This window comes from Cupressus sempervirens, chromosome 11, assembly GCF_028749045.1.
Source record: "Cupressus sempervirens isolate cs-2001-9-10 chromosome 11, ASM2874904v1, whole genome shotgun sequence".
Lineage (NCBI taxonomy): Eukaryota > Viridiplantae > Streptophyta > Pinopsida > Cupressales > Cupressaceae > Cupressus > Cupressus sempervirens.
In genome coordinates, this window is record NC_143128.1 from 400,001,672 (window position 1) to 400,015,287 (window position 13,616).

At 34.9% G+C, this 13,616-nt stretch overlaps 1 protein-coding gene across 1 annotated transcript in view; it reads right to left on the reverse strand.

The window, feature by feature from the left end:
- LOC149529867 (uncharacterized) overlaps window positions 1-13,616 on the reverse strand; it is a 354,140-nt gene that overhangs the window by 269,726 nt on the left and 70,798 nt on the right. Inside the window, exons 4-6 of the mRNA XM_089809266.1 lie at window positions 11,397-11,519; window positions 11,144-11,313; window positions 10,686-10,761 (exon numbers count right to left, since the gene is read on the reverse strand). Coding sequence (XP_089665392.1) covers window positions 10,686-10,761; window positions 11,144-11,313; window positions 11,397-11,519 — 369 coding nt within the window. The remainder of the gene's footprint in view (window positions 1-10,685; window positions 10,762-11,143; window positions 11,314-11,396; window positions 11,520-13,616) is intronic.

Below are 13,616 nucleotides of genomic sequence, written 5' to 3' on the forward strand. Positions count from 1 at the left end.
CTATCAAGTTGGCCTAAACCGGTTGATATCCCAGCATCAAGTAGGCAAGGCTCATAGGATTTCAATTTGCGATTTTGGGAACCAACAGATTGGCGACTCTACTGGGGATCGTTGCAAAATAAACCCTAAGAGTTTCTAATTGTAGAGTACTAAGAGTTAGATTCTATTTAATTTGTTAAAATATTTTGATATATTTGAAATTCTGAAATTGATAAGTTTTTTACAATGCATTTAATTTCCTTAAAATTCAATCTCTAAGAATTATTTTATAAATCTTAAATTGCTTTATGAAGATTCGATATTGTAGAAGCATTGTATGTTTTTCTTTAAGCTTTTTCTGCAGATTCGATCTTTAGTAAAGTATACTCTATTGGAAGGAAGAACTCAAATTCTTAAAGATTATTTATTTCCTCCATTTGGAGGTGGCGAATCTATTATATTTTGATTGGTACTTTAACAAAAGGAGTGCCCGGATCATCAATGACTCTGCTGAGGGAGAGGACTCAGAAAGAAATGGTAGATGGTCTTTCAAATGTATGGATCTTTTGAAAGAAAGCCTTTTGTTCCAGTTGGCATCAGGCCATTGGATTTCAGCAATTTTGTCCAAAGTGCCTTGACAATTTTTGAAGTTTTATCCCTGTTTTTCTGCCTTAGGAATTTTGTCAAACACTTCCCTTGCAGCCTCAGTTTGCTGATGTTTGTTGTTTTGCTATATTTTTGAATGCCAATGATATTGATGAATACAAATGATTGCAAAATAACTAATTGGAAATCAAAGTGATATGCAACTTCTTTTTATTATTTTCCAAATGCAAGTACATGAAATTCTGATGTAAAATGCACACCTATAGCCAAGAGGTATTTTCACAAACACTTCGTATGCATCCTATGACTATGCAATGAGACGTTTTAACAAACATTTGGCATACAAACTGAACAGCTAAATTAAGTTGATTTCCCTTCAATACTTCAATGTTCACAATGACTGAATACTTTGGTAACAAAAAGACATATATTACTTGTCAAATGTATCCATCTACAATTGCCAAATGTAAATACCAAAAGAACCTGGAATAAGTAGCTGAGATGACATGCTTTTTGGCTTTGCTTTTTTCGGATTTGCTTTTTCGAACTACTTTTTCGGATTTGCTTTTTCGGCTCTGCTTTTTCGCTTTGCTTTTTCGGACTGCTTTTTCGGATCTGCTTTTTTGGACTGCTTTTTCGCTTTGCTTTTTCGGATCCGCTGCAAAAACTTAATACTTTCTCCTTGCCAACTGATGTCAAAAATTAGATGCACGGGCTGAACAAAAATCACTGAATATTATCTCCCAATTAATCACAAATGAATTGGCTAAATACCAATTCCTCCACTCCCAACTAGGGTTGATATCTCACAACCGAAATTGGCACCTTAGAGTCTTCAAACCCTCAAGCAAGTATGCAAACACTAAGGCTCTCAGCACAATAGATGAATATCCAACTCAAGATGTGTAAAATGACCCCCCAAAGGCTCCTTATAAAGATTTCACAAGCAACTCCAAGAAGCTTCTAGAGGAATCCAGCACTTTATTCTTTTAAGTGACTTTTTGATATTTTATTATGTTAGTCACTTTAATATTAAATCAATTAAATATAAAGTTACTTTTTAATATTTCATTGTTTAGTAACCTTATAAGTAATTAATTTAATATATCTTTTCCCCCTTATTTCTTCCTTTTTAGCCTCTGAGGAAAATAAAGGCTAAAATAAAATAAGTCGTTGGTGCCTGTCAAAAAGGGGACATTACATTTTGATTATGAACCTAGCAAGTTATCTCCGAAGCTTTCACAACTGGTACCAAAGTTCCATGAGAATGGGATGAATCGGCAATTCGACATTTGGATCTTTCTACACATTTATAGAAGATTATGAGATTTGTTCGGAAGATCAAGTGATGAAGTTGTTTGCCAAAACATTGAAAGACAATGCAAGACAAGTGTAGGAATCATTACCCACACAATGTATCTCATATTGGAAAGAATTTGAAGGATGGTTCCTATCTAAATTTGATGATGCAAGCCATGAAGAAGAGATGTGTTATGAACAATATGAAGATTAGAGCTGCAACATGGAAGAGGATCCTGACATGTCTCTACTTGATGCCTTTTTCAATATAGAAAGATATGAAGGCGAGACTTCAACACATTTCTTTTTGAGGATACTAAACACTTACCATAAGATACCATCAAACTTCAAGCCTCCTTCCAAGGAATTTCTGAACAAAATTGTCAAGTTGAAAATCTCACCAAAGGATCCTGAAGCTTCTTCTTCAGATATGGGATCAAGCTATTAAAGATGAAGCAAAAGATACTAAAGTAATACAAGAACATAATGACGTTTCAGATTCAAATGTAGAAGAAATCGAAGAAGAATCTGATTATGATGAGACCGGTAAGGAATTAGACTGTGAAGATCGTGGAAATAATGAAGAGGATTCTCTCTGTGTGGATAAGATTTTGACTCTATTAGACATGGAATATCAAAAGTATGTTGAAAAGGGTGGTCAAATTTTTCTTCCCGTACACAAAGAAAATTAGATTAATGAGACAATAGATGTGTTGTATGAAACATTCGATGAACAAGAAAATTCAATCTTCTTGTCAAATGCATATCACTTTCATGAGGAGGAGACCAATAAACTAGAAGGAACATACACTTCTCAAGAGGATGACATGTTTGTTAAAGATGTGCATTGTGGTCTAAGTACAGAAAGTGATCTATTTGGATACAATTTCGAAGAATTTTCAGATCCTATATATGATGGACTGGCAAAAGGGAATGAAGAATATAGCTCTTATACATTTCTTGAGGAGAATGTTAACATTCAGGAAGAAGAAGAAAGTGTATCTGAGACAACATATGAATATGAAGAGGTTTCAGATGAACGTTCTCATAAAGATGTTCTCAAGATTTCTATATTCTTAAATTCATTTCTTGAAGAGGATCCTTTATGCAATCAAGCCTATCAGCACTATGATGAAGATAGCATACCTAATGAGGATTTTGAAGTTGACACAACTTATGACAAGCAGTCAAAAGGTGAGATACTTTTCAGCCCATCCTATGATCGGGAATTATACCAGGTATATTCAGACAAGTACAACGAGGAGAAAAATCAGCATTTGGAGTATAAAGATCAAGAAAATTGTGTGCTAGAAGATGTCCAAGAAGAGAAAGTTAATCTAGATATTGGTATAACAAATCAACTGCATGGGTATCCTCCAATCAGCAAAGATCACAACACACTTAATGATTTCTCAACAGCAAAACAAAAGCCAAATACCAAGGATTGCATTGAGGAAGCACAATCAATAAGTATTGTTCATAAAAGTGATGCATGTGATACAAGTAAGAAGTATGAGCAGCATACCAAGGTAAGTATCCCTAAAGACTCTGTGATAACATTTGTTAATAATATGCTTAAAGAATTGCTTTCAAGTTTTCACCATCTTTCTTTTGAGAATTTTTCTTTTATGTATACTAATCAAATCAATAAAGTAAGAGATCAGATGTTTGGATTAAATGATGATGAAATTTATTTTCTCTCAAATGATCCTATTGGTAAGGCAAATGTAAATTCTAATCTTGAACAGGAGATGCATATGTCATGTGATGATTTTTTTTATTTTCTAACGGGGCAGATTTTATTAAGGAACAACATGGTGCATCTAATTCAGCAGGGTTCAAAGTGTTACATGATCAAAATCGAGTGTTTGGCAAAGTGAAGAGGCAGAGTTTATTTTTGGGAGGCCTAGGGCCACCCAATTTCACCGTGCACCATGTTAAGCATAGATGCTTGGTCTGCGCCTCCAGAGATCGCTGAGATGCCTATGATGCCTACAAGGGGCATATGTCCCCAACAAGAGCCACTAATGGAGCTCTAATTTTTAAGCCTCCATTTGTGAAATATTGTCCAAATATTTCAAGTTAGAAGATAAACCAATCAATTCAGGATTCTATTTGTTTCAGCATAGTAAAAGGATGTCTGTGAAACTTAATGCTTTCAAAAGTAAGTTTATTCTCTTGAACCCAAAAGTAACAAGTTCATTGAATTATTATAAGAGAAATGGATACAAACCTTCAGCAGATAGATAAAAGAGTTGGACAAAAACATAGTTCTTCTTCTTGGGAATGGATTGATAATGAGGTCTTCTCATACCATGTTTCCACTCCATACAAATATGTACAGACCTAAGGAGCATGATAATTTCAAAACTGTTCTTTGATAACCAAGGAGCATTTGTCAATACAGACAGAACATTTGGCACTCTAAATACAGATCACTGGTATTTCATTCAGATACATGGGTCATTGAATATTGAGACAATGTTTGATAAACCACGTGATTGACTATGTCGAACAAAAGAGCAGACAAATTATGATCATAGGTAGCAAGATACATCAACAGTAGCCAGCTCAAAGGTTATATTACATACGAAAATTATGTATTAAAATGCATGGACATTCGACCAGGTAAAGTCTGCAGTGCTCTATGACATCTTACAACATGTTTTTGAAAGATTAACAATGGTTCAAGGATTAATATAACAGGGGTTTTGAATGGTATGCAAACGACAGAACAGCAATATTGGGCCAAGTATATATGCATATAAGAAAAGTCCAAACAATGGCAGTATTTCCAGTAAGGAAACTAGGGACAAGCCTGTGAAGAATGCATGAGCTTCATCCAAGTTCCCAAAATATTGTTTGTAACACCTTTTGATAAGTCACGAAAATATCATACAGCAGCACCTTTGAAATTGCATTTACTATAAAAGGAATAACAATGTACACTAATGCAATTTTAATCATAACGAAGGACCTGCGATGAAGGTATAAGGATTGATATATCGGGAAAGTCTGAATTGCAGACATTCACATGAAGATTTTGGACCCTGCTTCTCATCCAACACAAGCAGCACCAATGACGATGACCTTCAATAGGTATGCCAATTCTACAGTCAGCGTCAATGTGCCAAACAATAACATTAGAAAGGATATATTGTTAAACTTGATGTTTATAAAAGAAATCACTAGGAACCATGAACAGAATCTCTTCCAGAAGCGACTTTTTTTGGGGGCATTTAAATCTAATGTTCAAAAGCGTATTGCATAAGTGAGTGAGTCAAAGCATAAGACGAAGGATGCGTGCCAGGAAACAAACCATATTACATACATGTTTCAACCGTAAAGGAGCCCATACAAATTCAGAATATGAAGTTTACGGAAGTAACAATAATTGAATATGGTCATAATATGACCTTTTGCGAGAGAAGATGGAGATGAAACCAATAATTCATGTTTTGTTTCCTATCTGATAATTTTTATTTTTTTACGCAGGTATGAAGATTTACTCATGTAAAGGAGCCAGCAATGATCATCATTGTTGAAGGAACGTGAACTGTTGTGCATACGAAGTCTTGCTTGCAGCAGTAGAGATATTCATGCATTACACGGGAAGCATTTCAGGCATATTCTAAACCTCACGAGATTACCAAACTTGCTAAAATTATACCCATATCAAATTATTTAATGCAACAAAGGGTTTATCAAATATAAAATACTATTGAATTAGCAAAGTTGATTAGTTATTGTGAAAGGAGGCGATGTATGCACAAAGCAACTGACACCCTTAGATTGTTTATAAATATATGATGTAAAGTCAAACAATAGACAATTCATATTTTTCCTTAAAAATGTATACCCAAGTTATATATATGCACTTTGATATAATTTATTTTTTCATCGGTAAAGAAATGATATTTTTTTTGAACTAAGCCTGTGGATGGTGGATTATCAAATGATTTTTTGTGTGATTCTGGAGTCAAACTGTATTGGATGGATCATTTGTAAGGAGTGTCTCCAGTATAATTTTATTTCTAGATCAGCAAGAAATATTTATTTTAATTCATTTGCATTAGAGTTTTAAACTATTATTAAGTTGTGTCCTTTATAAATATTTTATTTATTTTCTATAAATATTTTAATATTCGGATAAGTGGACTAGGTCATTATTGCATTTTAAATTTGATAAACATAAATATTGTAAAATATTTAATTATTTCAATATTTATGTCTAGTTTGTCTCCATATCACAAGAGTTAAAGTGCATTCTAGACTACTTTAAAATTGCGTTTATATAATTGATCCGTCGCGTTTGAATTGTTAAAATTGTTTATAGTTTGAATATATTGAATTTTATAAAGTTGTACGTTTCAACTAATAATATTGACTCTGATTGCCCATTTAATTAAGCAACACTGGTCTTTTACTCTTGATTCATAATCCATATGTTGGCAAATAGTTTCATTTCTTTTTTTTGAGGACTTAATATATTCATTTGTTGCATTAATCTATAATTATTCTTTATTTAAAACATTATCACATTTATACAATCATTTACTTTGTTCTATTCTCATAAATCGCAAGGTTGAAGTTTTCTATAACACTTATCGTTTTGGGAAACTTTCATTATATTCACGCTCTAACCAATCTGCTTTGAGCATCTTGGATTTAAGGTTGTTGTCCGGGATTAGATACACCCACCTTGGTTTTCCAGAGCCAGAAGTGCAGGGAACTCGGACCGCATTGCTCAATTCCGTCAAGTTGGCCTTAACCGGTTGATATCACAGCATTGAGCAGGCAAGGCTCGTAGAATTTCAATCTCTGGTTTCGAGAACCAACAATCTCAACACAATAAACTCTTCAACAATGGTCTAAAGCGAGAGATCGATAAGTGGCTATAGGATGAAGTCATATAGGAACAAGAGGAAAATGAAGAGTCACATGAGGATTCGCAAGAATCTGTTGCTATGCCTACAAGTGGAGAGCACTTGAAACTTCACAATGTCACAAATGGTGAAGAAGATGCCTACACTAATTTCATCAAATCAACACTCGTCAATCAACTTGATGCAAATTCTCTACCAACAACTTCAACTTCATAGAAGTGCTACTGATGATTCCCTGCAGGAGCAACCACAGTTGCTTGAATATGGAATTTATCCTTCACTTGTGCCTAAGTCATGCATGATTGCAATTTTTCCATGTGAAGGGCTTCCTCATAGGATCTACATGAGCTATGAGGTCCCTAAGGATATTGATGATTACATGAAGACTATGGATCTAGCCATCGATGTAGTCTATGATTGGCTTCTTCAAGATCCTGGTGACTCCGGACATGACAATGTAGCACAATAGAAATTTGACAGGGATGTTTCTATTAGAATCAAGTAGCAGAAACTAGAGTCACTCTTCAATAGTATGATGGTAGTGCCAAAAAATATGGGTACGGTGATGATGGTGGAGTGGCTCTTCACTGGTATGATAGTAGTGCCGACAAATATGCATATAGTGATGGTGGTGGAGTGTGATGCGCTTGGATTCATGTTGATTAGAGACCATCCTCATGGAAGTGGCAAGATCCACCTGACTGATGAGACTACAAAGGAGATTGGTATGCGTGATCCCATGAAGGTTTTGGATTGGAGCCCTGATTTGTTTTATGATTGGCTTCTATGGGATCCTGGTAGTTTTGGATATAGCATTCTTTATATCAGAGTGGCACAGTGGAAGTTTGGTGGTGGTCTACTCATCTCAATTGAATTCAATTATACTCATGTGATCCTGAAGAAGCATGGAATTTCAAGCAGATATAGTTATCTACGTCGACGCATGATTTGGGATCCTAGAGTTTGTGGATTTCTTGAGGACAAGAAATCTTTGGGCGGCGAGGATTTGTAATGTCCCCAATTTAATAATTAACAGTCCCAAAATTTAAATAATATTATTTGGACCTTTAATTATTTAATAAAGGGGCCCAATTTTTATTAATTATCCATTGGTATTTGCCATGTCGGCATTTGTTGTAAACTCTTAGGAGTTTTCTCCAAAGGGGTATTTATGTGCAGCATGTAGGAAGTTGTTAGTATGTGGTTTGGACCATTTCTTTGTACTGCAAAATTCCTGTTGAAATTATGTATTGTTCGCCATTTCAAAAGTGAAAGAGCTTCCCTACTTGGCTAGTCCAGTTCCTGTGGGATTCAACCCTCACCGCATTCCGTCTTGCATTACTTTGCTTCGATCTTGGCACATTTGGAGTGCCATCTTTCTTTTGCAAATATAATATTTTGAGGTTTTGGCAATAAATTGTTATCTCTTTTTTTATGTACACTTCGGTGTTTGACTATTATTTGGTGTATTCAGTGGATTATATATCCTTCCCTCGGCATCTCCAGCTCACTCCTTTTGGCACATTCCTCAAACAACACCATGGCACCAGCACTTTCCATCAGGCACTTTTCCCTTGGGTACATTCCCTCAAGTACTTTCCCTCGAAACTTTCCCTAGGGCACTTTCCCTCGAGTGCTCTCCCTCAGATACTTTCCCTCGGGTGTTTCCCTTAGGTACTCTCCCTAGGGTGCTTCCCTCCCTCGGGTACTTTCCCTCAGGCACTTCCTACTAGTGTCTTTCCTCAAGAAACCTCAAGTGTGTCATTGGGGAACATTACACATCTTCAAGGAAAAATCGTATTTTTTTGAGGTTGAATGAGTCTTTGGAATTGCTATAATCAAGAATTTCAGTTTTCTAACTCTTCCATTTGTCAAGGAACATTTCGAGACCTGTGGTAATTTTTAAAGATTTCTTTCAAGATCAGCATTCCTTCCTTCATTCTTAATGTCTCGCTTGCATTTCCAGATCAAATTTGTGCATAAATTTTTGACATTAGAAGAAAAATTCTTCTCACATAAACTTGATCTCTTTAAGGGCACAAGTTCATCCATTAGAAATAATGTGAAAGTTCTTCCCAATGTTGTAATGCAAGTTCTCCCCACAATGAAAAAGCTCGAGTATGTGTTTTTCCTTCACTTGCGGACAGGATTAAAAGCCTTGTCCATAGACTTGTCTTCCATAAAAAGAAAAAAGTTTTTCCCCCATTATGTAATGCAAGCTAAAAAGCCCACCTACAAGCATTTCCTAAGCAGATTTTGAATCTTTTTCAAAGCTATAAACGGACTCGAAAAACCTATTTGTCGGTGGCAAGTGCTTTTCAAAATGACTTGTAATGGGATTTAAAGACCCTATTTACAAGAGAACAGTCATCTTACTTTCTATATAAGCTTATGCGAGGAGGTGAAAAAAAGGACTCAGAGCATAGACAGCTTTCAAGACTGATTTCAAGCAGGTGATTTATCGATGCCATCGATACAGAACAATCTATGATGCAGATTCAAATTTTGGTGCGAGATGCTTTTACCAAAGCTAAACATTTCAGACATCATGCAGTGCGAGATGCATGATATTATTAATCATGCATCTTGTAGCTGCATATTGTTTTCAGAGTTATAATTTATTTTCAAGTTTGATCTTGGATATTTTGGGCTGTTTATCAAATCTCAAATTAACATAGGACACTCAAAGAAGGGAATAGCTTGCAGAATTTGTTGTGCTTTGTTTTCTTCGTTTCTGCACACAAGGTGAAGCATATGTTGGAGACTATGAGTTGGACATGCGCTTCATTCTTAATCTCAAAATCTCATAAGGAGCCATGGATAGACTTTGAGCCTTTGTGAGTTTCTTGGTAACACAAAAAAAGATGGTAGGCTAAAGATTATTATTGCATCCAATTTTTTGTTTATTGGAATTATTGCTCCAACAGATGCTTTGTAAGAGAAATACACAATTGCTTTAAGATTGTATTGCAATAGTAACATCTATTCTGAAATAAGAGAATAGGATGAATGCCCTAACCTGATTTATCTTATTGTAAATAAATAGTTAAGTGTTTTGTTAATTCTAGTAGCAATGAGAGGGGGGAGCCCTCCTTGAGAAGTAGGAGAGACTTTGTTTCACATGTTGTGGCTGGTTTGCAATTGATCCTTAAAACATGTCAGTTGTAAAAATATCTTCAATTTTCTAAGTTGTGGTCACAATGACTTACAAAATGACAACAAAACAGGTTGTATGATGCATTTTTATCTTTTAAGGTTACTTGGTCATGATAGTGCAAGTTTTACAATTCAGCTTGACTAACACAAGAGAACTCAAAGGAATATACTAGTGACAAAGCTTAAGTGAGAAATGTAGATATCTTTTATCTTAAAGATTTTTTGCATTTCAATCCATAGTAATCAATCTTTGCTCTTAATTGATGCGTTTGTCTTTCTCTAACCACCTACTTTGATTACAAAAATCTTAGGCTCCTTTTAAGAGGTGCAAGTAGATGGCGAAAAAAATTAATGATGTTAGCTTAAATTTTCTTGATGAGTTAAGTTATTAATACATATAAATGGTGTTGACTTGTTTTTTTTGAGTTTTCACTTTTCATGGAATATGAATTTTGCATTCTCAAATTTTCTCCTTAATGTGATAAGTAAATGTCTCCAGGCATATGTATCTCACTAATCTTATTGGCTCCAAAATAATTTGATCCTAGATGCCTTTAGGATTATCCTAAAATAAAAAAAGTATATTTTTAAATTTTCCTAGAAAAAACTATGATAAAGTTTACAACTATGAAATGATCTTTAATCCTAGTTGTACATTAGAAGTATGACAATCATAAAAGGCCTTAATCATTATAATTGATAATAGAATCATGGTGCAAAATATCAACAAGTAAATGAATGACAAGATGGTAAGCATACCATCAAGACGTTGTCGATCCCTGATATGCCAAGTTCATAAAAAAAGGCAACACATATAATGTGCCTTAAGATTCCACTGTTGAACATTTCAAATAACAATGTTACACATGTATTTATAACATTTTTCAATGAGGGAATAAATCATTTTGTTCAAAAGTCGTGAGGTACAAAATTACATTAAGGTATGATTACAAAAGCCAAGAATTAGAAAATGTGTTATTCTTGAAAACAAGAAACGAATTGAATTGATATATATATTGAACAATTTATACACATTGACCTAGACCCTAGATTGTTAAAAGAGTATTAGAACTCGTCTTTCTGCAAACATTAGAATAAATGGAAAAAAACCTTACCATTGAGAGAATGCAAATGTAGAATGAGGTAAATTTATACATATCAATCCAAAGAACCTAGATATAGAGAAAATTGTATAGAATGATATTTTAAAAACTGACCTTGAAGAAATTATTATAGTTTCTTTTATCGACTTCCATCTTTGGAAGAGGATAGTCTTACACCAAGGTGATAATGACCTTTGCTGGTATTCATTTAGACCAGTGTTAATTGACTCCACAATAAAGAGCTTTGCATAGATTCCAGAAATCACCAAGAGAACAGTTGCAACCTGAGATTTTAACTATAAATGAGTTAGGCTAGTGCATAGTTGCGGCTTTACGTATATGGAAACCAGAATCCTTACGAACCTGCCTGAAAAATGTAATCTTCAGAGAGAAGCCATGCTAGTAGATTCCCTATAACATGGGCAATTGAAAACATGCCTGTTAGATACCCAAAAGCAATAGCTCGTTTTCTATCATCAACAACATCTGCCTGATCATAATACAAATTGCAAAAATATGACACATATCAGCAAGAGTTTCAACAAAAATGAATCTAAACATTATTTTGGAATTTATTTGGACAAATTATCTCATTAGCAGGGCTAAAGTGATAATTTTAATTAAATACAGAAAATTTTATTACACTCCTAACAATGATAATCTTTCAGTTGAATGAAAAAGAAATTCTATAACAGATAACACAAGAATAATTACATCTCTGAATGTAATCACTTTTGAAATAATTTTATTCATTACTTGTTATGTTTGCCCAGTGAAATCTATAGTCCAAAGAGATTTGTATATATCTAATGAAAAATATCAATCAAGTTTATGCCAATAAAAAGATAGACATGTGAAACAACACTCAAGATCTAAATCACCAATATTGGCATTCCCCCTATCTTATTAAAAGGATTTACATATTGTTAGTTTTTTAAGTACTCGATTGCCAGACAACACAAAACAAAACAACATAGGACAATTAAATTATTATAAATTGTAACAAGAAGCTCTATTAGATCTTACTAATCAAAAAAACAATAAAATTTACAAGAATCAACACTATACAAAAAATTCACGGGGATTTTGCATAAATGTAATACCTAATCAACTATGCTTTTGACTCATATGCAAATGACTATAAACAATCAAGAGTTGCAGTGATATTTTAAAATTTTGCTTGATAAGAATATCCCAACTTACTCATCTTCACAACAGTAAGTTAATCAAGTTTGAGTCTGAGAGAAAGTCTACAGAGTCACACAACATTGGTAGGTTGATAATTCCACCATACGCTGGTATCCAAGGAGCATTTGGAGGGGGATTGCAAACACCATACAAGGGAGTTCACAAGGGAGGATATAGGTGTGGTACGGACAAGACCATGCGGCCCGTATGAAAGAGTTGGAAAAATTGTATGAAGTTGTAAATTGTCATACGGTAGCATGCTTGGTTGTACCAGCATTCATATTGTTGCTTGGAAAAGTGACCATACGGGAAGCAAGGTACTGGTAAGGGGGTTGTTCAGTGCTATCAGATCGTACACGCAGCAGCATAAGTCATACAACTCCCTTTAAAAGAGTTGTATGGGCAAGAAGAAGACAGTATAGCGGAAGGGACATCATAGTGGTATTAGAGCTAGCGATTCTACTAGCCTATTAGATAGTGGATGCAAGTGTACATTAGGAGTACCATTTTGTTGACAGAATGGGGGAACCACAGGATCCAATGGCTTAAGTCATGGCACTATTAAGCAAGCTAACCGAAAGCCAAAAGCAGCTCAACAACATCGTGCTTAGAGGGAATGAACACCAATTTCTCATTTAGATGTTGCAGGAATTGGTACAAAAGGTAGAGGATAAGGCGATCAATTTGTCACACTTAACTTAGAAGGAATCGCTCACAAATGGTGGCATAATGGAATGGTCACCCTTGACCACAATCAAGTATCCTCATATGCCGAATTTACGTAACGGCTCATAGACCACTTTGGCAGGAAGGACCCAAAACTTAATTTTAAGGAGTTAGTGCAAGTGAAGCAATCCAGATCAGTCGATAGTTGCATTACAAAATTCCAAAGGTTGTTCGTATTGGTAGCAGATATTTGGAAGTAGCAATTGATTGTTTTATTCATGGATGGACTAATGGAACCTCTAGAAGGTTGGTTGAAAGGGTTCAACCCCAACACACTCATCGAAAAGATTAAGAAAGAACACGACATGGCCACATCTTCCTCTTTCAAGAATTACATGCATTTACCACCCCCTCTCCTACAAGACATAAAAGAAAAGGAGCCAACCCAAAAGAAGCCTTTGATGGATGAGGCCACTCGTTAGGAGCTCCGGAGGAAGCTTTGTTTTACTTGCAAGGAACATTGGGGATCAGGACACCATTGTCTTGGCAAGAGCAAGATTCACTATATTGAGGTGTTACCTGATGATGAGGAAGAAAGTGAAGTAACACGAGAAGAGACTAATTCAGTTACTTTCAAAAGCTTCATGTGAGAAGAAACATCTGGAGTATGGATTAGGTTGTGTGCATAGGGGTACTCTATTCAGCAAAGAGCGCAGTGCCCCTAATGACTTCT